This window comes from Chinchilla lanigera, unplaced genomic scaffold (genome assembly GCF_000276665.1).
Source record: "Chinchilla lanigera isolate Chin_1 unplaced genomic scaffold, ChiLan1.0 scaffold00040, whole genome shotgun sequence".
Taxonomy (NCBI): domain Eukaryota; kingdom Metazoa; phylum Chordata; class Mammalia; order Rodentia; family Chinchillidae; genus Chinchilla; species Chinchilla lanigera.
In genome coordinates, this window is record NW_004955441.1 from 314,929 (window position 1) to 337,285 (window position 22,357).

Consider the following 22,357-nt stretch of genomic DNA (forward strand, 5'->3'; position numbering starts at 1 on the left):
TTATTGAAAAGTGTTTGCACATCAAAAGAAATCACCAACAGAGTAAAAAGAAAACCCACAACTTGGGAAAAAATTTTAGCCAACTGTCCCTCAGACAAAGGACTTCTATCTAGAACACATAAAGAATTAAAACAAAATCAGGAACCCCCCAAACTCAAAGACCCAATCCAAAAATTGGCATCTGAGATGAATACACACTTCTCAGATTAACAAATACAAATGGCGAATAAATACATGAAAAATTATTCAACAGTGTTGGTCATTCGAGAAATGCACATTAAATCAACACTGAGATTCCATTTCACCCCAGAAAGAATGGCTATCATCAAGAAATCAACCAATAACAAATGCTGGCAGGGCTCTGAGGAAAAAGGAGCCCTTCTCCACTGCTGGTGGGAGTGTAGATTGATGAAATCACTGTGGAAATCAGTGTGGAGATTCCCCACAAAACTAGGATTAGAGGTCCCAGTTAACCCAGTTATTTCCCTTCTGGGTATTTTTGCAGAAAAAGTGAAATATACCACAGTCACATATGTGCACCCATGTTTATAGCAGCACAATTTGTCATAGCTAAGTCTCAAAAACAACCCAAATGCCCATCAACTAAGCAATGGATAAAGTAGATGTGGTATTTTTATGCAGTGGAGTATTACTTAGCTATAAAAAAGATAAACTTAAGGCTTTTATAGGTAAATGGATGCAACCAGAGACCATACTCATAAGTGAAATAAATCAGAGCTGCATGTGTAAACACTGTATTGTCCCCCTAGTAAGAATTCGAAAGAGTAAGTAAAGCCCAAAAGGTACAATATTGTGAAAGAAAGAAATTGCTTAAAGGAAAGGAACAACTGGGATAAAGAAAAGGAGAAAAGATGGGAAAAAATACATTTGTCTATACAAGAATAGCTGAGATAACTGTACTGCTCTCTACTGGTTTATTGAAAGAAACAGTTAATGCTTAAAAAAAATTTTTTTCTTGACCAATTTTGCATGCCTATATCTGGTAATCTGAACAACTAATCTGAAGACAACAATATGCAATATAACCACCATTGGTGAATTCCTACCATCTTGTTTAGTGAAGCTCTGTATCATTTCTAATGTCTTTTTATTACTTTTACTCTCCTTATTTGATCAATCTTGCATCCTTACATCTGTAATCTGAGCAACTTCGTTGAAGATAACAATATGCAATATAACAACCACTGTTAAATCCTATCATCTTGCTTTCAAATCCTGTATCATTTTTATTGCTTTTGTGTTTTGTTTTTATCTTTGTTGTTACTGTTTTTTCTCTCTAAAATAAAAAAAAAAAAACACTGTGGTACTGAGTAGATTATCAGACGGTAGCAAGTATTAAGATTTATAACAAGTATACAGCACAAACTAATTGGAAGATATTCAGGAAGGTGAGAAACATCTTAAGTTGAAACAAGAAAAAAATGTTAAAGTGGACAAAATAGATTTTTATGACTATGAACACATGCAGAAAAGAACCGAAAACTGGTATTTTGAGTATAACGTGGCATGAGTTTTCTTTTGGTCATGGCGATTTGCCATATATATTGCCATCTATATACCTCAGCTGTGTTTGTATCTTTTCCTATAATTTGAGAAGTTTTCTGCCTTTATTTCTGTGAACAGGTTTTTTATGCTATCTGTGTAGTCTTCAGATTTTTCACTTTCTCTTAGGTTAGCCCTCTTTGCATAATCTGTTTTTTATTAAGTTGGTACATTTATACATAATGATCATATTCATCATAGGAAATTTGTACCTGTGTATAACTTGGATTTTTTGGGTCCATTTTTCATGTTCTCTTATTTTTAAGGTGTTTTTCCACAGCTGGTTTATGAAAGCATCGTTTCCTAGTTCTCAACTTCTATCCACACTGGTTGGTTCTGTCCCCCACACTTTCAATGTAATTTTTAATCTCAGGGATTTCTGACTGAAAACTTTTCATGGACTCTCATTCTTTGGTAAACTGGTGACTCATATTTTGTAACATTTTATTTAGCTCATCTAGTTCTTTATTAGTATCTTTTGAAAGCCCCTGCACCTTTTTCATCATTACTTCCATTACCTGTTTAGTTGTATCTTTTCTAATCCTACAGAGTAACTCTTTGAGCTGTTTTCTAACCTCCTCTGTTACTCTTTTGTCTAATTCAGGTGTGTAGCTTATGCTATTCTGCACTTTGGTGACCCCTGAATTGGCACTGGGGGAATTGGGAGCTTTGTGAGGCATCTCGTTGCCTTACCATCTCATAATTCTCTTGTTGTTCGTTTTATGCTGAGGTCTGTGAGTGCTTATAGTCTAAAAACTTTGTTGTTAGTATAGAGATCTCTTTAGTTGCTTTTCACTGATATACTTGGGCATGACTTATATAGTGCTTTGCCACAGCCCTGAGATATCTTGGTTTGGGAAGACAAAACGCAATGTAGTTAGCCCAGCAAACATGTTCTCTGGGAATGTACTCAAGTGTTCTTAATGTACAAAGATAATCTGAGCATTGGCTTCCAGACAAGTATCAACAATTATGTAACAATGCTAATTTTAAGCCAATCAGCTACAGTAGTGCCATCGAAGAAAAATTACATATGAACGTATCTTAAGAACCAATTATATACCACCTTTAATCCTAGAGAAGAAATCTACAATTACAAACATTAAGATAACCCAGGTACTGCCTTACAGCTAATATGTACAAACTATGAAAGCTTTATCTCCCCAAATAATACAGTTTAACAGTAATTTTACAAAGTTACCTATCAAAAGATTAACAAAGCTTTATGGTTTATGCTAGCAAACATATAGGGTTTGGAGGTAGAGGAACACAAGAGGAAAGCTTAAACTCGACGATATGAGACGGAAGTGGTACAAAGGGTCTTATTGGGGAGTAGAAGGATGTTTATAAAATTAGGTAAAAGAAATAACTGGCAAGAAATAGGATAAAAGAAAAAAGGGGGGATACAATTAAAAATTTAAAAAATGTAAAGAAAAAGAGATGAGCAAAGCAGAAGGACAACGGAGATTTTCCAAGCCCTAGGAAAGAGGTGAAAAAGGAAAAAAAAATGGAAAGAAGCTAAAATCAACACACACACTTGAAAAGAGAGAAAGAGGGAGGGAGGGAGGCAGGGAGGACTGAACATGTGTTTTCTTCTGGGATCTATAGCTTTGGGTTTGGGCCTGTGTTCAAGTCAAGCGTGTATCCCTGCTCATGCTGGTAAATAAAGTAGGCGGTCAGATCAGAGATCCATGTTGGAGGCAGTCACCAGTCGGACACGGGTTTACGGTGACAGTGACAATTTTGTGCCTTTCAAATCCAGTGACTGAGGCTGAGCCTGACCTCTGGCCACTGGGTGGGGCCTGCGTTCTTACAGCTCCCACCAGCCTGACTGCAGCTCTAACCACGGATGTCTCCCACAGCTGTCATGGTGGGCACACAATACTGAGAGCCCTGAAATGAGGCCAACTCACAGTTGCTGAGTCCTGGGTTCTGGGTTTTGTCAACCCTTCCCTGAAAGGCGTCCCGTCATGCTCTCCAGAATGATGGGCACTTGGACTAGTCACCCACTGACTGTTGCAGCATATAGCATCTGCTGGTCTGTTTCAGTTGTGCATTTCTCCCTGAAGGCCTCTGGAGCACGGCCCCCACCCCCACCTCACTTTGTAGATTGTCTTCCTTTCTCACGAGCCACAAACCAGAAGTCAGAAAGAAAGTGCAGATTGCCCCTTCTTTTTCCACATTTTCTTCTGTGTCTTCAACTTATGGGCTCAGATTTTCCTGTCAGATTCTTAGGTTCTGAGGATCATCTCTCTCCTTTGCTTTCCAAAGTTATTTTTCAGTAGCTGCACTCCAAATCTTGGAGAGGCTTGCGCTTACCACTCAGCCATTTTCTCAGCAGGTCCCAAGTAGAAAAAAAAATTTTTAAATTAAAACGTTTGATTTCCAAAGGTACAGGTGAACTGACAAGTCTCAATTTCCTACATATCCCATTTCCCGTACTTGTGACTCTTGACCACTGAGAACAATGAAAGACTATCCCACAAGCTGTGAAGGCAACTAACAAAGTGCCAAAGCACTCTGCTACTACTCTCTAGGCGGTGAGGTGCCTAAAGTTACTGCCTCAGAAGTAGCTGGGTCTCATTACTTGATAGACACATCTTACTCAAGTGGATCAGCACAAACTGTTATCTTTTACCGCAAGCCTACCGTTTGTATAGTGAAGTTGTGTTGTTATGTAGACTTTATTTGAATTTTACTGTTACACAGACTTTATTTATATTACTTCTTCTGGGAGGAGTTGACCTGTAGTACAGCCTGTAGAGAAGTTCAGTATTACCATTATTTTCAATTACTATGTGTGTACTTAAAGTGCTAAGTGTTAAGAAATATTTTTAAAATATGAGACATTTTAAAGGAAATTTTAGAGTATTGCCAAAAAAGGTTTAAGCATCCTGCTAGTTAAAAAGTACGGCTCGCCTCTGCTCCCCAGCCACTGCCAGCACGGGTCTGTGCGTGCTTCCAGGAAGGGGCTGTCCCAAGAGGTCCTGCTGTATGCCACAGTGTCCCCATCTGGCTGAAGCTGTCGTCACACGTGAAGGAGATTCACAAACTGGCCAAAGGCTTGACTCCCTCACAGATTGGGGTGATCCTGAGACTCTCATGGCGCTGCGCAAGTACGTTTTGTGACAAGTAATAAAACCTTGAGCATCTGAAGTCTAAAGGACTTGCTCCTGATCTCCCTGAGGATCTAAATTAAGAAAGTTGCTGTTCGAAAGCATTTTGAGAGGATCAGAAACAGATAAGGGTGCCAAGTTCCCTCTGATCCTCATTGAGAGCCAGATTCACAATCGATTCCATAAGACCAAACCGGTCCTCCCCCACAACTTGGAAATAAAGTCATCCACAGCCTCTGCCCATGTACTCAGGCAATAAAATCATGATTTAACTAAAAACAAAACAAAAGGGAAAAAAAAAAAAAGCTAACACATAAAATGACATTACCTCCCTAAGAATTAGAAATGCAAAACTTTGATTTCTGTGGCAGACTAAGGAAATCAGTTTATTGCAAAGAACGAAACTTTTTAAAAATTTTAAGTTGAAAATATTCTGTATCAAGATCAGAAATTCAGATTTTCCCTACTTTACAGGGACCCTAATTCCAGCTGTTATCAAGAAATGTTTGAAGTTTCTACTTCCAGAAGCTGTACTTTCATGTAATTTATCAAGTGGCACTGAAACATCTAGGAATTTCACATACACCATCTTTACTTTGTACTGTTTACATGCCCAAAATGTCATTCCTGATGTTAACCACCCTGCTTATCAATTTGAATCTAAGATACAGCAATGAATCTAAAATCTTTCTTGAGACACGTTCTTGGTTCCTGCCTACTCCCACACCCACAATGTCCTAGTCAAAGGATGGTTGTTGCATTAATAATGCATTAATAGTGAATTCTACAATCCCACCTTGATTAAAATCCATTTCTAATCGATGAAACTTTCTCTAGGCAGAATGTCATCTAAACAATTCCTGATGAAGTTATCTCTGAACTGTTCACCAAAAGTTCCTGTGACTGAGAAATCTGCTATATTCCTTAAACTACTACTTTAGTTTCTTCCTGAGCATCTGGTTTCATCTGTACCTGTTTAATTATCGACTATGACCAAAAACAGTTCCTCACCATTACACAGAATACATTCTTTCAGGGCTGGGAATTTAACTCAGCAGCAAAGCGCCTGCCTGGCAAGCGCAAGGTCGTGAGTTCGGTTCCCGGTACCGGAGAAAAACCAAAACCAAAAAAAAAGAATACATTCTTTCTTATACCTAAAGACATGATCTGATCTCTCCATTTTCAAACACTTCTCAAGTTTTCCTCCAAATCTTTTATTTTCTCATATCATTATTAATACGTCATTTACCTCTACATTTTTATCTCCTTTTTGTGTGGGTCCCTTAATAAGCATAAAACTTTACAAAGATGATGTTGACCAAAATGAACGAGGATCCTGCAGAACATTAGGCAAACCATTTTCCTAGTCCACATATGATGTTATATTAGCTCACCAAGCACAGTAATGAGAGTTCCTACTTCCAAAAGTTTTTTGAGAACTCTTGATTTGACAGTATATAAATGGAAGGCAATATAAATGGGAGCCAATATGTTATAAGAGATGACCAATCAGTTTTTCAGTGGTTTAGCAAATTACCTTGTTCAGCCAGTCTACAGATTTAATTCATCCAAAATCAACATTTTTAAAAATGTAATTCTGTAGAGGAATGGGGAAAAAACCAAAAAACCAAGTTATATCATGTACAGGTCAAATTCTCTATGATGAATGTGATCATTATGTATCTCTAAAATGTACCAATAAAATCTAATGTAAAAAAAAGTAATTCTTAGGAAAAGTCTTTGATTAAAAATAGTAACAAAATTGATAAAGTTGAATCCCTTCTAATGTCACATAAGAGAAACCCATACTGAAATACTGTTTTAGTCTACGGCCATACCACCCTGAACAGACCTGATCTCATCTGAAATACTTGCACAAAACCACCTCAGTCAAGGCGAAATTTTTTTAAAAAAAAATTTTATTAATCACTTGAGAAGCGAAGAAAACAACATTATTTACATGCATGTTTACAAATATTTGCATGGAAGTTTTTTTTCCTTTTAAAAGATTGCTCTGACAAAAGATCAACACATTATTTACCATAAGCAATAAAACTTGGGACCTCTACCTTTTTCCTGTTTTTTTTTTTTTTAAAGGGAACGAAGAATGAAATGCAAGGGTGCTCTACCATAAAAAAAAGCTCTATCCCCAGGCATTTTTTAGAGACAACGCTGTACTAAACTGTCCAGACTACCCTCCAACATGTGATCCTCCTGCTTCAGCATCCCAAACACCTGGGACTATAGACATGTCCCTCTACACTAAACTAAGTACTTGTCCCGGCTAAAAGGACAGTGACATCTACGAAGTTCAGGAAGGAACTTACAGTGAATGATTAACAGTAGAGATGCTACGTTAGATGCAATGCTAAGGACACCTGTACTAACTGAAATACAGTAATTTTTTTTCTACTTGGTGTGTTTCAAGGAAAGAGAGGAGTACATAAAGAGAATGAAAATGAAAAAGAGAAGGAGTTTGGTGTTTCTTTTGGAAGGAGAGGACCATAAAGGATCCTCAAACATTACCAATGGACTATGTACAATATACCATTCTTGTATTCACAAGGCCATTTGGTAAAGGGTTTTAAATCTCTTCAATTCTAGTCTCCATCTTATAAAGTAATGGCTAAGGATATCAGAAAATTAAGATTATCAACTATCAGAAGAAACAAGCTTAGAACTGGCTTGAAAAATAAAAACCCAAGTTCCCCCCATGTAACAATATTCTCTTCATGATTATAAAAGCAGGCTAGGCTGTTGCTATAGTGTTTGACATCCAAGGGGAAAATGCAACAGAGGAAGATGGAAATATATCAGTTTCTTTATTCTAATAGTATCTTTTATATTAGAGGAAAAAAAATTTTTTGAGACAGAGACTTGTATATAGTCCAGGCTGGCCTTGAACTGGCAGCAATCTTCCTGCCTCACCTTCCCAAGTGCTGAGAAGACAGGCATGCACCACTACGCACTGCTAGAAGAAATTTGTTTTAAATGTTCACAGGCAATAGCGTTAGAGTTTTAATCAGTAATAATATATTGAATTATCCGTGTCAATTAACTTAAAAGTGGGAGGCAGACAGATATATCTTCATATTTTTCCCTTTAGACCCTAAATATATAAATCACTAAAACACATAGTGGTTTTATCTAGGGATAACCGATTTAGTTAACCAATAATAGATTTTTTAAAATATTTTGTATCCATGTTAATTTTTGTCATATTTTTACATTTAGGGACTCATTATCTTCACTTGACAGGACACCTCCATCAAACATGACAAAATTCTCATGCTTGAAAACCACAATGTCTCTGTTTTATCACAATACATCTGTTACTCTCTTCAGGGTGTTCTTCAACTGATCTGCGTGTGAATATAAAATTTGGTAAAAGTTTGTTTTTTAAAGCGTACTTAATGTTCCAAACACTGTTATGAGAAGTAAAGTGCATCACCTTACACTGTTCATCCAGCTTGCTGTTATGTAGCAATATTTAAGTTAGTATAAAATTTTTGCTGAAAACATTTTTAATAAAACATTTATAGGAGGAATAACTTCTGTCAGAGGAGTAGAGCATAGAAACCTCAAGCTACTATGGACAACTCTCTCTTCAGTTCAAATGGTAACAATCCGAGGAAAACACAAAAGAACATGTAAGCTGTAACATATAAAAGCTAATATTGCACACTGAACCAAAGTGTCTTTCAAGTAATAATAACAAATACTACATATTTGCCTATATTTCTATTATATAAAAAAGCATCTTAATCTCTGCTCCAAAAAATGCACAAAATTGCAAAAAAAACCTTACAAATGCAAAAATCTCTCAATTACATGTAAAATATAAATTACAATCAAACAATTTTGAATCTAATATTACCTCTACTGTAAATACCTGAGTACAGAGTTCACACGAACTCCATGTTACTTAGTATCCATGAAATACCAGACCTAAATTTCAACCTAAACTATTTCAGTACTAACAACTGGTTCAACTTTCAGTATTCTTCAATAAAGGGAAAATTTAGTTAAGATTTTTTTATGAGATAATAAAAGATGTAGATTTTTTTAAATGGCAAAAACAAGAACAAACATCTCAAGGACTAGATTACTGAAAGGTATAGTATTTTCCTAAAAGAACAATGAAAAGAAATAGAAATATGGCCACTAGGAAAATATGCTTTTTAAAATATAAATTTATAAAATAATTTAACTGTTGAAACAGGCACCACTGTTTTACCCAAGTTAATTTTTCCTGACAATTATATAAACTGGAATAGAGTAATACTCTGTAACATTCATTAGCATAACCAACATTCAGACACACAACATTGTCAAATACATTAGCAGAAGGAAGGGAATTCTTTTTAAACCTAATCGACTCTGTTGTACCTTAATACTTAGTACAGAGGTACTGTATAAGAGGCTTATTGTTTATGGAACATACATACACTTCCAAAAAGAGATGATTTTTTTTTTCAGGCCACGTTTTACAAATTTTAAGATTGTTCATATTTAACATATGGATTCAGTTTCCGGCTAAGATTCTAAAAGAACACTCCTCATTTTAAAGAAAGCTATTTTAATGTACCTTTTAAGTAATGTTCAGAAAATTGGGTAGCTTTCTGGACAGGTTTTAAAAACCTGTTTTTATACAAATTTTCAACTCTCCATATTGGGACATCTGAAATGTCAAAAGCCTTCACTATGAATTTGGTAATATATTAGGTAGCTATATGGATGTGCATCTAAAAAGCAACACAATTTTCTTCTATTCACACAAGTGTACCTATAAATCTTTTTAAAAGTATAAGCTTATTCCACTGTGCTACTGTGGAGATCTGAGGTAAAGAAGTCACTTTACACCAGATTCATTTCTTTTCCTCTAAACTCTTGTTACTCCATCTAATCACCATGCTGATCGTTGGCCATTTCTGACAAATACAGCCTAAAAGTTAAGAAATGTCCCACCATATACTCAAAAGCATATGACAAAGTCTGAAAGTACGGTTAAGACAACTAAATACAGACTCCATATTCTCTGGTAGTTTTGTTAAAAATATAGGTAGATTAGATAGACAGACAGACAGGAAAAGCCTAAATGTGTTACTTAATAATCAAGATAGCTGGGCGTGATGGCACACGCCTGTAATCCCAGCACTCGGGAGGCTGAGGCAGGAGGATTGTTGCGAGTCTGAGACCAGCCTGGGCTACAAAGTGAGCTCAAAGCCAGCTTGAACTGCATAGTGAGACCCTGTCTCAAAAAGACCAAAAAAAAAAAAAGAAAAGAAAAAACAAGATAATTAAAATACATTCTTTAAATATTATTCTTTCAGTAAATTCTTGTGCTCTAACACTTGCTTACATTTCATCTATGTCCCATCCATAGACAAAATCAACAGAGCATTTGAGACACATACAATTTTTACACAGGGAAAGAGATAACTGGTAAGTGGCCACATGCCTAAAACGAGTATTTCTCACATAATTTTTAAAATAATTGTAAAATCTAATACTTGTATTTTTTAAAGAAAAGACAGTATCAAACATCTGTAAAGGATGCAAATAAAAAACACAGGCAACAGAACAGCCAAACAGAATAATCTATACAACAAACCCAGCCAACAACTGATCAAACCATCCTCCTCTCCTTTTCTGATTTAGTGTACTTTATTTAATGTAGATCTTGTTCTATTTATAAATTCCATATTTCAGAATCCTTAACAAGATCACAAAAAATTTCACTTTAACAAAGACCACAGTACAATGAAAATTATCCAGGCACTAAACTTTTCATTACAATCAGTGATCGGCAAGGTTAATACTAATCCCTGATTATTAATAACCAGGTCTTGGTAAGGAATTAGAAAATTCGACCCAACTACCAAATAATCTCTAATAGTGACTAAACAAACTTCCCTATTTTCATTAAATTTCTACAAAAATGCATAATCCATTTTTTTGGTCCATAAATTATTTGCAAAACTACCCTATGGCTTTTCAAAATTGAGTAGAATAATTTCCACCTAAGATCTTTTACCCTAAATTTCTACTTGAGTTCTAATCTTGAATCTCTCTTATTACAAAATGAAGCAAAGAAATTTAAAGTGAACATAAATGTGATCATGTAACAAAGTAAAATAGAATACTCAAACACTTGTTTCAAATTTTAATTCTTTTAAAAATTTCTTATAAAATATGAACATTACTAGTATGTTACTTCTCTAATGAGGTATTTGTCCAGTCCCAGAAACCTAAATCTTATATGAGACCAGTATTCTCTAAAACAAGAGTCTTATTTAGGAGGCAAGGGAAGTGACAGAAAAGAGGAGGAAGAAAATAAACATGCTCAGTAGTTTCCTGCTATGAGGAATGAGGATAGTCCTTCTGGTAACTTTAGGAGACAGAGTGAAACAAGCTTTAGACTATCACCAGAAAGATGAAAGGGCCTGAACAATTATCCTCCAGTTCCCATCCATCACTGGCTGCAAGCTGCTCCCAGGGTGTTATCTTTCCAGTACTTCCAACCTACTCTGTGTATAGCTGAAAAATTCAAGGCAGAATTGTAGATGCTTGCAGGAAACTTTATACTTGGACTTGGAACAGTGAGAGTCAAGGATCCGACACAAAGTCTCACCATCAGACTCACATACCAAATAAATTTCATCTTTGTCATTGTCCCATTACACAGATTTTTTTAATGGTGTAAGTATAAAATAGAATTTCAAGATCTCAAGTAACCTTCCTCTGAGAAAATAGAAGTCTATAAAGACACCAGTATTTGAACCCACATACACATAATATATTTTACCTGAATTAATCAAAATACACATTTCCATAAGTGACTTCCATTTTAACCGAATTTGCAAAAAAAATTACTTTTTTAATTCAGTAGGTTATCTCAAACAGTCAGCACCAAAGACAAAACACAAAATATGGTTCAATTTTAAAATATACAAAAATAAAAATCCAAAGAACTGGATTCTTGTTTGAGCTCATACTACCTGCCTATACAAAGTTAAGAAAAGAATGTAATTTGTATGTGTCTCAGCTACTCTGTCAGTAAAATTAAGATAATTAAAGTCTGGACTGTGCTGTCAAATCAATAAAAAAGATGTAAAATATTTTTAAAATGCAATATTAAATAAGGTATTTTTATCTTGCATATAAAGTAATAGTAGAGTCACAGAAGTCAAATTATTCAATTCTAATTCACATTAATAAAGCAACAGAAAGGAAAAGTGATCTTCCTCAGCAAACAAACCATAACTCACCTGTAAAGTCGAAAATGGTTTCCAGTCCAGTGCTTCTGTACCCCAGAGTGTCTCTGCATAAGAACTGGCTGGAAATGTCATTGGGCATTCAGCTAAAGCACATTTTAATTAACTTTCAAAAATTCTGCAACACCATTAATGGCAAATACCACAGGATACTGCTAAAGTATTGGCTCAGAATCATAAGACAGTGGTTTTGTCACTTTATATTACCATCCATTTCATTTAGCATTACATTAAATTTGACCTTTTAAATCTGTGAGGTGGATTTCCACAATTAAAAACTGAAAATAGAAAAAAGCCAATTAAAAGGTGCTTCTAATTAAAAGGTTTATGTTTTTCTGGCCTTTCTGAAAATACTTAAACGAAAATTGGTTTTTGTCCTTGTTTCAAATTCAGTTCATTAAAACTGAACAAACATCACTGAAGTCTATTGTGTACTAGCTTCAAATGAATAAATGTAAAATAGAAAAAAATTCTCAGAAAAAAAATTGTATTTATGAAATAGTTAAAACATTTTATTAAGTCTAATTTTACAGTTTAAATATTTAATATTTAGTAACCACAAAACTCATTCAATGACTTAATATTCTTTAGCTTTCAACTTGTTTTAGTACTTTTTACTTAAATTATATAACATCACATTCAGTAAACAATTCAGAATATCATCTTCAGAAAAATGTATGTACTTTCCAGAAGTTTACATTGCTAAATTTAAAGATCAGCACTCAGGTCCTCCTTATAGTTGAATATACTTGGCCTCCAATAGCTTTTAAATAATGGCATTTATATTCTCTTTGGTTTCAATTATTAGGGTAATAGGGGAAAATATGACTATATCAAATAAAGTCAAACCTTACTTTGTAACAGGTAATGTGCATTTGAACATAATTTACAACATAAGAAAAACTAACTGTATTATAGGTTTCAAATAAGAACTGGTTTTTTTTCCATTATTTTTATAGGCTAGTGGCCAAAATCTTGTGTTAGAATTACACAAATGTGTACATGCATGAATGCACGTGCATGCACACACCACACACACACACACACACACACACACACACACACACACACACAATGTACTACTTCATCAGTACAAACTTCTCTGGAATCACCCGAGAACCCTGGAATAAATGGCAAATCTGAAACACTCCAGTTCGTCACACAGTACTAATGAATTCATGAAGGCACTGTGGGGCAACGGGGAGATGCAACAACAACAGCAACCTGCAGGAGGCGACAGTCTCAGTTCTCAGCATTACCTGAAGGAACCATTATAAAATATACAGCATAGTCACTGAGGACAGGAAAAATTATTACCTACCAGTTCCACCTTGTTTCCCTTCTACCATTTTGACATCAATAGGTACAAAATCAGCCATCTCTCTCAACACAGTAACTTTTTCTGCTACTGATATGGTTATCTTTTTAGACTGAAGAAGTATCTCTGCTAAGAAACTAGCTACTTATTCGAAGATCAAGTTACATTTTATATTTGGAAACAGAACTTAATGTTTAAACATTCTAATGAAAAGTATTCTGAGGTTCTACCATCAACTAAGCAACAGCATCTTACCAATTTATGTTTTTAAAGTTAGTATCAAGTGATTAAAATTAACATATTTGAAAATACTTTTAATAGTTTCATACAAATAAAATAAGTTCAATTACATTTGTACTAATTCTACTAGCATTTTTAAGCTTGTTGATCTGTAATTATCCCTATAATTATACATGAAATTATAAAATATCTACAGGTGCTAGCAATACTGACAGTTTAGGTATTTTACTTTGAGAATCACTCATGAAGCTTCTGTTTGAACACCTCCATGATTTTAAGAGGACAGAGCCAATTTTCACTGTCAGAAATTCTCATATAGAACATTAGATGTAGAACCAGAAATTCTGTTTCTTATTGTTTTACCCAGAAACAAAAGAACAATTCTATTCCTTACATGACAGTCATTCAGATCTGTGAAGAAAACTCCCTCTCTTTAAAATTTCTTCTCTAAAATAAAGATCATTTTCTTCAAATACACCCCACTCTCCTTCTCCATATAGGCCTTTCATCACTACAGCAAGCTACCTTTCTCCTGACATTTCAGTTAGTTCATAATGTGCCTCTTACTAAGTGCCACTTACAATTTAACATAATAACATATAAATTTTAATCTGAATAGCACTGTGTACATGGCTTACAGCATGTCCTGATCAGTAAGTTTTACAATTATATCAGTCTGTCTGCAACTATATTATACCACTTCCCAATGCCAGTCTGCAGACTGACATTACTACTCGATGAGGCATTCAGTGATCTTGCATAAATGAAAAAGTAACACTAGAGTAATTTTCCCATCAATGTTAATTTAAGTTAAATAATTTTCCATTATTGAGTTTATATACGCCCTTAATACTTGGGGGGGGTCACTTTTGAAATTAAATGATGGTGATTGAAGATGGTAGTTATTTTTCCAAAAGTCTATGCATAGAAAAATAAAGCTTCCCATATTTCATATTCTTTAAAATATTAGTCTAGGGACTGGGGATTTAGCTCAGGGGCACAGCGCCTGCCGGCAAGCACAAGGTTGTGAATTCAATCCCCGGTACCGGGAATAAACCAAAACCAAAAACTAAAATAAAATATTAGTCTATTATTCTAAAATACTCAGGTAAAGCTTGTTATTATCTAGGTAGCCAAGCACTGAAAATAATTTAAAGAATGTGCAATAAGCTGGGATGCAGCTTAGCAGCACTGTATATACTTAGCATGCAAAGGTCCTAGGTTCAATCACCAGCACTAAACAATAATAATGATGATGATGATGATAAACAATAATAATATGGATTAGAATTTACAGCAACCAATGGCAACCTACTTTGATCACTACTTTGATTCGTTTATGGAAGCAATGTAAACATAACAGGATGTAGCAAATAAAAGGACTAAGGTACTTTAACATTAATTCCTAAGAATTCCTACTTTTCCTTACCTACCTAAATTTATGATCATAACAGTATTTAAATCAGCCAATTATATTACAGTACATGAAACTAAGAGTGGATCAGAATAGAAGAAACTTATAACTACTCATAGTTTAGATTAAGCTTAGCCAACTTTGAACTACAAGCAAACTACAGCATCTAGGAAAAGAGACAGGAAATTACAGTCTACAGATTAAATCCAGTGCATCATCTTTGTGTAAAAGTTTTATAAAAACATATTCACATTAATTGATTATACATTGTCTATGCCTGCTTTTGGGCTACAGTGGCAAAGGAGAAGAGCTGGGACTAGAAACCAAAAATATTTATTTTACTACTTGGTCATTCACAGAAAATATTTGCCAACCCCTAATCTAGGGGAAAAAACTATTTGCTACCAAAGCAAAATTTAAGATCTTTACCAATAACCAGTAAGTAGGTTAGGAAACCCACCATTCTTATTGGAATATGTAAACACTGGACTATCTGACTAGTTCTTTATTCTATTCTGTATAAAGACTTGTTGCTCACCCTCAACAGAATACACACTTACTACTCACTGAGCTAATCTTTATCATATGTTTCTCAAGGACTCACTAAAGGGACAGTGAACAATCTATGAATATTCTGCTTGTATAATCTAAAGTAAAAAGTAAAAAGTTGCTGCAAATAACTCAGAAGAATATAATAAAGAAGCAACTTTATATACTACATAAAAATTTACTTTCCATTTTAGATTCCAAATACAAAATTTTAAAGGCACTTAAAATAGGAAAGCTTAAGTTGAGCAATTTACATAATTTCAACTCTATTAAATAAGGTAAATTGATAACTTCCCTTTATATTAAATAGCGAGACTTTTATTTTCATGCACATAGAATAGAAATAAAATACCTCTAATCTAATTTAATCATGTAAGTAATTAATATAAGGAACACTAGAATCTATTGTTTAAAAACTCACCACTTCAAAGTACTTTGAAACTAGAAAGTATTTAAGACACCACCTCCATGTTCAGATGAGAAAATTTCAATTTGCTTTGAAACATTTAAGTTCAAGGAACCAACTAGTAGGAGAGCCAGAACTAAAATCCAACACTAAAATCTCAGTGTGAAATTCTTTCTACAAAAAGACATGTCCACATAGAATGAGAGGGTGGGGTGATGTTGAAATATTCTAGTTTTAATAGTGCAGTACAACATATTCCCAGGACTACAGTCCAACGAATCTTGAAAACTCTTGATATTTTTTAAAATAAGTCAATTATGAAATTATACAGGAGGACAACAAATGATCAATTAGAAATCAGCTCTTATTTTAAAAGATAACAAAACCCACCAATGAATTGCTTAACAAATTGTCAAAGATTAAAAATAGGATGTTGGTAAAGAGGCAGTATGATAGATATTTAACATTCCTCATTTGGAACAATCATTCTGAAGGGTAATTTGGGAAGAGTCTAAGAAATTCTCACCATGTAAACCACTTATTCCATTTCTACGACTAGTCCTTAGAGAAGAAGTCTAACATACAGTTCAAATTTTACATACATCTAAGGATGTCCATCCCATTATAAAATTGTGCAAGATTAGAAACAGCCAAAGAAACAACTGGTTAAATTATAATATTTTCATATAATACCACAGAATATGAGGCATCCATTTTAAAAAGTCACATTTTCAATGTCATGAATAGGGATTTAAAATATTAGGTTATAAAAAACAGTATACAACTATATGGTTGGCATATTAGTTTTGTTATTACACACACACACACACACACACTCATACACCCATATATGCATATACAACATAGACAAAAACCAAAAAGAAATACAGAAAAGTGTTAACGTTATTTCTTTGCAGCGATTGTCCTTTATAATTTTCAGTATTTTCCAAATTTTCCATAATATTCATGTGATAGATTTTATAACCAGAGAAAACTATTTTAAAAATTCACTCTAGCCAATTCAGAAATTTTTAGTCTGTGTTAAATAAGGAATAAATATTTACATTAGTCAAAAGTACATCTAAATAATGGGAAATAAGTCACTAATGTCAGAGTATAATTTACATACACACATAAATACACACACACACACACACACACACACACACACACACACACATAGGAAATTGTAAATCCAAAAGGTAATATTATTTTACCTCATTCTTGGAATAGAAAGTTGATACAGTATTTAATAAAAAAAAAGAAATGCAAATCTTTAAATAAAATTGGTGCAAGGCATCTAAAAATTGTGCTACACTGGTTTACCACTGAAGATATAAGTATTTCCCAATGTAATGTAGCTATCCACCCCAGTACTACATTAAAATTGGTATAATACAGAACATGCATAGTGGCTAAACAATTAGCTGACTGAATTTTTTTTTTTTTTTTTTTTTGCCAAAGTGACCAGAACTGGGTGATGTTAAAGATGGAAATAATACAACACCATACCATTATTTTAGTTGGAAGAGCCGCACCAAATAACATGACAGAAAAACTGTAGAACTGGAAGAAACTCAGCAATTTTTGTTGTTGTTGCTGCTACTAATGATTTCTTCCTAAAAATTCAAGTAGAGGAGTCAAATTGCTTAAAGCACCAAAAAAGCACAGCAGTATATGGTCTGCAATGATTTGAAAAACGCTGAGAATACTCTTCAATATTTCCTCATTTGCAGACTATCAAACATCTTTGAAGCAAACACCTATGTTATTTTACCAATCTTGAATTCATATTCTATTAAATAGTAATGACATGAAGGGATGTCACACACAAAAAGGCAAATGAATGTAACTTTAAAAGTTAACATTAAAATTATTATTATAATTTCTATAATTAAAAAATATCACATAAATCTGTAAATTATAAAATACATCCTAAAATATTTTTACATAAGAGCTGAGCCTCGCCATTTTTAACAAAAATTCTGAGATGGAATTAATAAAAAACAATTTTCATATATACCACAGAGCAATAAAGTTTAAATCAGACTATTTTGAGTTGTGTAGCCCTTTATTAGCAACTAAAATAGAAGGTATCTGTTGTACAACACGGGTAGTAATTGTCTATAACTTCAGATTTATTATATTCTAATACAGATCATTTATAAATGCAATTTCTTTATTAAAAAGCTTCCACCCTTTTTTTGTGTACAATTTGCAAAACTATTCTGAAAGCGGAATATATGTGCACAAGTCTGCAAAGAGTGCAAATTTAGGATATGGTAAATGCTTTACAAGTTGCTTTCAAAAAACTGTCTGCCACAACTGGACCTTTACATTGTTGTTTTTTTTTAATCAAAATATTTTTGATCCCAACCTTCCTTCCACCACCCAAAACTATAAAGCATTTTTTAATGAGTTGAAATTAAGGAGGACTACACCTACTAGAAAAGAAGAGAAGAAAGTTCTATTAGTTTGAGGTTTCAGAATCCCCCCAAACCAGAACCAGTGTCTTGGTAAAGGCTAGGCTGGGACCCTGGACAGAGTATGAGTATGTGCAGGTGGCATCCCTGAGGATTCGGAGCTTCAGTGGACCGTGAGTGCTCCCGCTGCATAACTCACTGAGCTGTCTTGCCAGTTTCTACACTGGCTTGACTGGGCATAATTCAAAAAGGAAAAGCTCATATTCATTCCATTCTTCTGCAGCTCTGTGATAGCCTAGAAAAAGAAAAACTTGGTTATGACAGACAACACAGAAAAAAGTGAGCACTGTGAACACACTGGCCATTTTTTACTTTTCCTACTGAATAAATAAGCCAAGAATTCTTTCACTTTGTTTCTTGAATTTCTCTGTTGCCTCATAATACACAGGGGGAAAAGGAAACCCCTTACTTCATTCTTTGAAAGAACTCCCAACCTACCTTCTTGTTATTTAAACAATCATCATCCCTCCTACTCCATTAATTAATAAAACCACTTTTTTAAAATTGATAATAATTTCTCTCAATTTTCTCAACCAAATCATGGCCACTTCTCTTAGTATGTTAGGATCTTTTCTTTGTGACTAAATTTGAAATCATTTGAATTCCATATCTAAGAGGTATGCCAGCATTTTTACTCTAAATGTAAACTGGCTCATGATTTATTTTTTAAAAATTGCATTTCATTCAATCCATACTTTAGGAAATTGTACCCATTTATCCTAACTTGCTTCAGAAATTAGTTTAAAACTTGAAAAATTTTTCTTTCAGCCAATCCATTCTGCTTAAAAGAAAAAAAAAATCTTCCTCAAAACTGTAATATACTATCATTCAAATCATATAATGAGAAAACTAGTCTTTAATATCCTACCCTAGAATATTCTGGACTCTACTATCTTTTCCACTTATTTCTCTGCCTTTCAAAACAAATGAGTCCATTGTAATACCCTGAATAAAAACTTTTTCTTTTCATTCTTAAAGAATGCTCCATTTTCCTTAAGAAAATCTATAGTGTTTTATTTATTAAGGGAAAATTAGTATTATTATCTCTTTCTAAACTCTAGCTAATCAAAACATCTGCGTACCATTCTTTATATGAAATGCTACCTTTTCTTTTTGGTACCAGGAATCAAACTCACAACCTCGCACTTGCCAGGCAGGCACTATACTGTTGAGCTATATGCTCAGCCCACCATTTTTATTTTAAAGAGAAAAATATAAATGTCAACTGTCTTGTTAAATTATAAACATCTAAAGTTTAAGAGCAGGAGCTTCCTGTTCATTTACAGAGTCTAGAATACTAATATATATATATTAATTTTTTATTAATGCAATTTTACAATGCAAAATCCTGCAGTAAAATGTTTTCCAAACTGTTTTTATAGTAGAGAATTAGTTCTAACAGATACTAAACATACACATACACAAACACACAGATAAACACACACCCCAAAACAATAAATACACACATACATATATACACACACACAGAGCAAGTCTATTAACTACAAAACATACCAGAACGTTTCCTTTAATACTATAATGAAAATGGTAATTTGGGGCAAGGGAGGTTTGAGGCAGTCTTGCTATGTGGCTGAGGCTGGTCTTTAATGTTCTACGTGACCCAAGCTGGCCTCCAACTCACAGCAATCTTTCCACCTAGGCCTCTCAAGTGCTGGGATTACAGCCATGCAGCACCACACCCAGTAATAGTAATTTTTTGAGAGAGAAAATATGCAGTATTTTTTACTTTCTTAATTCTAGAAGTTTTCAACAAGACCACCTTAATATTGCTTAGAAGCAATTTTTCATGTAACACATTGACTGGATAAATATGGTAAATGGCCATTGTTTTTCTTTTTTAATTAATTTCCTGAGAGGTCACCTTGACTCATATTCCTAAGGACTATACCAGAATTCAATGAGAATAAAGAGAAAATATGATTTTTTCTACCCTAAATGATTTTCTGTATTTAACAAAAATTATTAGTCTGTATTCTAGTGATAAATTTACAAAAGTAACCAAAACAATAGAAATCTACAATTATATTAATGGCCCAAGGAGGAAAACTGACATTTTGGACATAAAACCAATAATGGTAACAATATAGCATAATGATAAACATGTTGAGACATGACAGGATTAAATGTTAGAAGTCAAACCTTTCGAAGAATACTCACATTTAATAACACCCCAATGGGATGTCTTCCACATATAGTATTATGGTATTTCTTCAAGTAATTGCTAAAGGATACAGGATCTAATTGTTCTATAATACTCATACCCTAAAAAAAGAGAAATGACACAATTTATTATTTCCTAATTATGTTTTAAAATGTTCTCATAGCTCACAAAGAAAATACATTACTTGTGAAATATCACTCATTCATCAAAATCTCATTATAGTCAAATCTCTATTGACAAAAACTTTTAATTCTAGTTTATTTTCTTCTGCGAACCTCCAGATATACTTCTATGTCACCATCACCAGCTATCATTTAGCTTACAATCCTCACATTGCTCAATTTTATATTCTTTTTAATATAAGCAATATTTACAAAAGCAAACCTGCTATGAAATTTTACATAAAATCTAACACTAAATTTGATTCATGGGTGTTTTACCCAAATCATGTTTTTCCTATTACTGATAATGAAAAGCCAAAAGTTAATGGTAATTTAACTATTTCCATAACATATACTTAAACTATCAGTCTATTTTAAATTATTAGCAGTTATCTATGTATCTGATAAAAAGAAAATATCACAAACTAAAACTAGTTAGCTTTGTTTTTGAGAAAAGGTTTCACTTTGTAGTGGAGGTTGGCTTTAAACTTACAGCAATCCTCCTACCTCAGCCTCCCCAGTGCTGGAATTACAGGGGTGTGCCACCAAGCCCAGGTAGTAGATTTTGATTGATTTAAAACTCACAAAAAATGATGAGGGTTTTAGTACCACAGGTCTTTTATGAACCAGGGTTTTTTGTTTGTTTGTCTTGTTTTGTTTTAAAGAAAGGGTCTCTCTATCTCATTGAGGTCACCTTGAACTCACTTATGTAGCCTAGGCTGGCCTAGACTTCAACAGGGATCCTCCTGTCTCAGCCTCCCAAGCGCTGGGGTTACAGGTATGCACCACCATATGCCAGCTATGAACTACTTTTTAAAGGAAAGTTTATCTCTTTATCCTTTAAGCTAGAAGGCTTTAGATTTTAATTTGCAATTTAAAAAAAAAAAACTTGAACATCTGTCTACACTACAGGATGACTGAAAAAAATAAAGCAAATGTTTAAATTTTTTTAAAAATAAGACAGTAAAAGACGCATTGCCAAGAAGAATGGGCTAAGTATATTAGCAGTGAGGGAGAGTATTTTCAGTATACTAAGGGGAAAAATGGCAGTGTGTCTTTTACTACAATAAAATCTTTAACATTAACCATAATTTTTTAAATCTCATTTCACTTATCAACTATATGCCAATTTCTGTTAGAAACATTACACTGTGTCCTTATCCACCTCATTCACCAGATCCGGCACTGTGTGACTTCTACCTCTTCCCCAAAGTCAAAATGACCATGAAACGTAAACATTTTGAACTGATTCAGGACATCAAGGCAGCCACAATAATATAACTAAAGGCATTCACAAAAGAGGACTTCCAGAACCATTTCCGAAAGTACCAAGACCTTTCTGTAGGTGTGTTCCAAGCAAGGTGTGTTTTGAGGAGAATAAAGGCAATGTGGCTTTTACTGCAGTAAGTTTTAAAACTTAAACATTCGCTGTATTTTTTACCACCACAAGTACATTCTATACTCTCCAAATACATTCAGATAATGTATTTAGAATTCATTACTATGCGTTAATATAATTCAATAATGTATATAATTAAACTTTCACCCAAGCAAATAAATCACTGACTTCAACTACCTTGTTTATCAATTACCCTACATTATCTTAGTCAGGTCACACAAATTTGTGTTCAATAAACTTGGTTAAGGT

The 22,357-nt window shown here is 33.8% G+C and overlaps 1 protein-coding gene and 1 pseudogene across 1 annotated transcript in view; one reads left to right on the forward strand and one right to left on the reverse strand.

Annotated features, from left to right (window-relative positions):
- Positions 1–2,859: 2,859 nt before the first annotated feature.
- On the forward strand, positions 2,860–4,938 carry LOC102008670 (annotated as a pseudogene).
- Positions 4,939–17,935: 12,997 nt separating this feature from the next.
- Positions 17,936–22,357, reverse strand: part of Memo1 (mediator of cell motility 1) — a gene marked incomplete at its 5' end in the record, with an annotated part of 58,973 nt that continues 54,551 nt past the window's right edge. Inside the window, 2 exon segments of the mRNA XM_013517608.1 lie at positions 17,936–18,601; positions 20,545–20,649. Of these exon segments, the coding sequence (XP_013373062.1) occupies positions 18,470–18,601; positions 20,545–20,649 (237 nt within the window).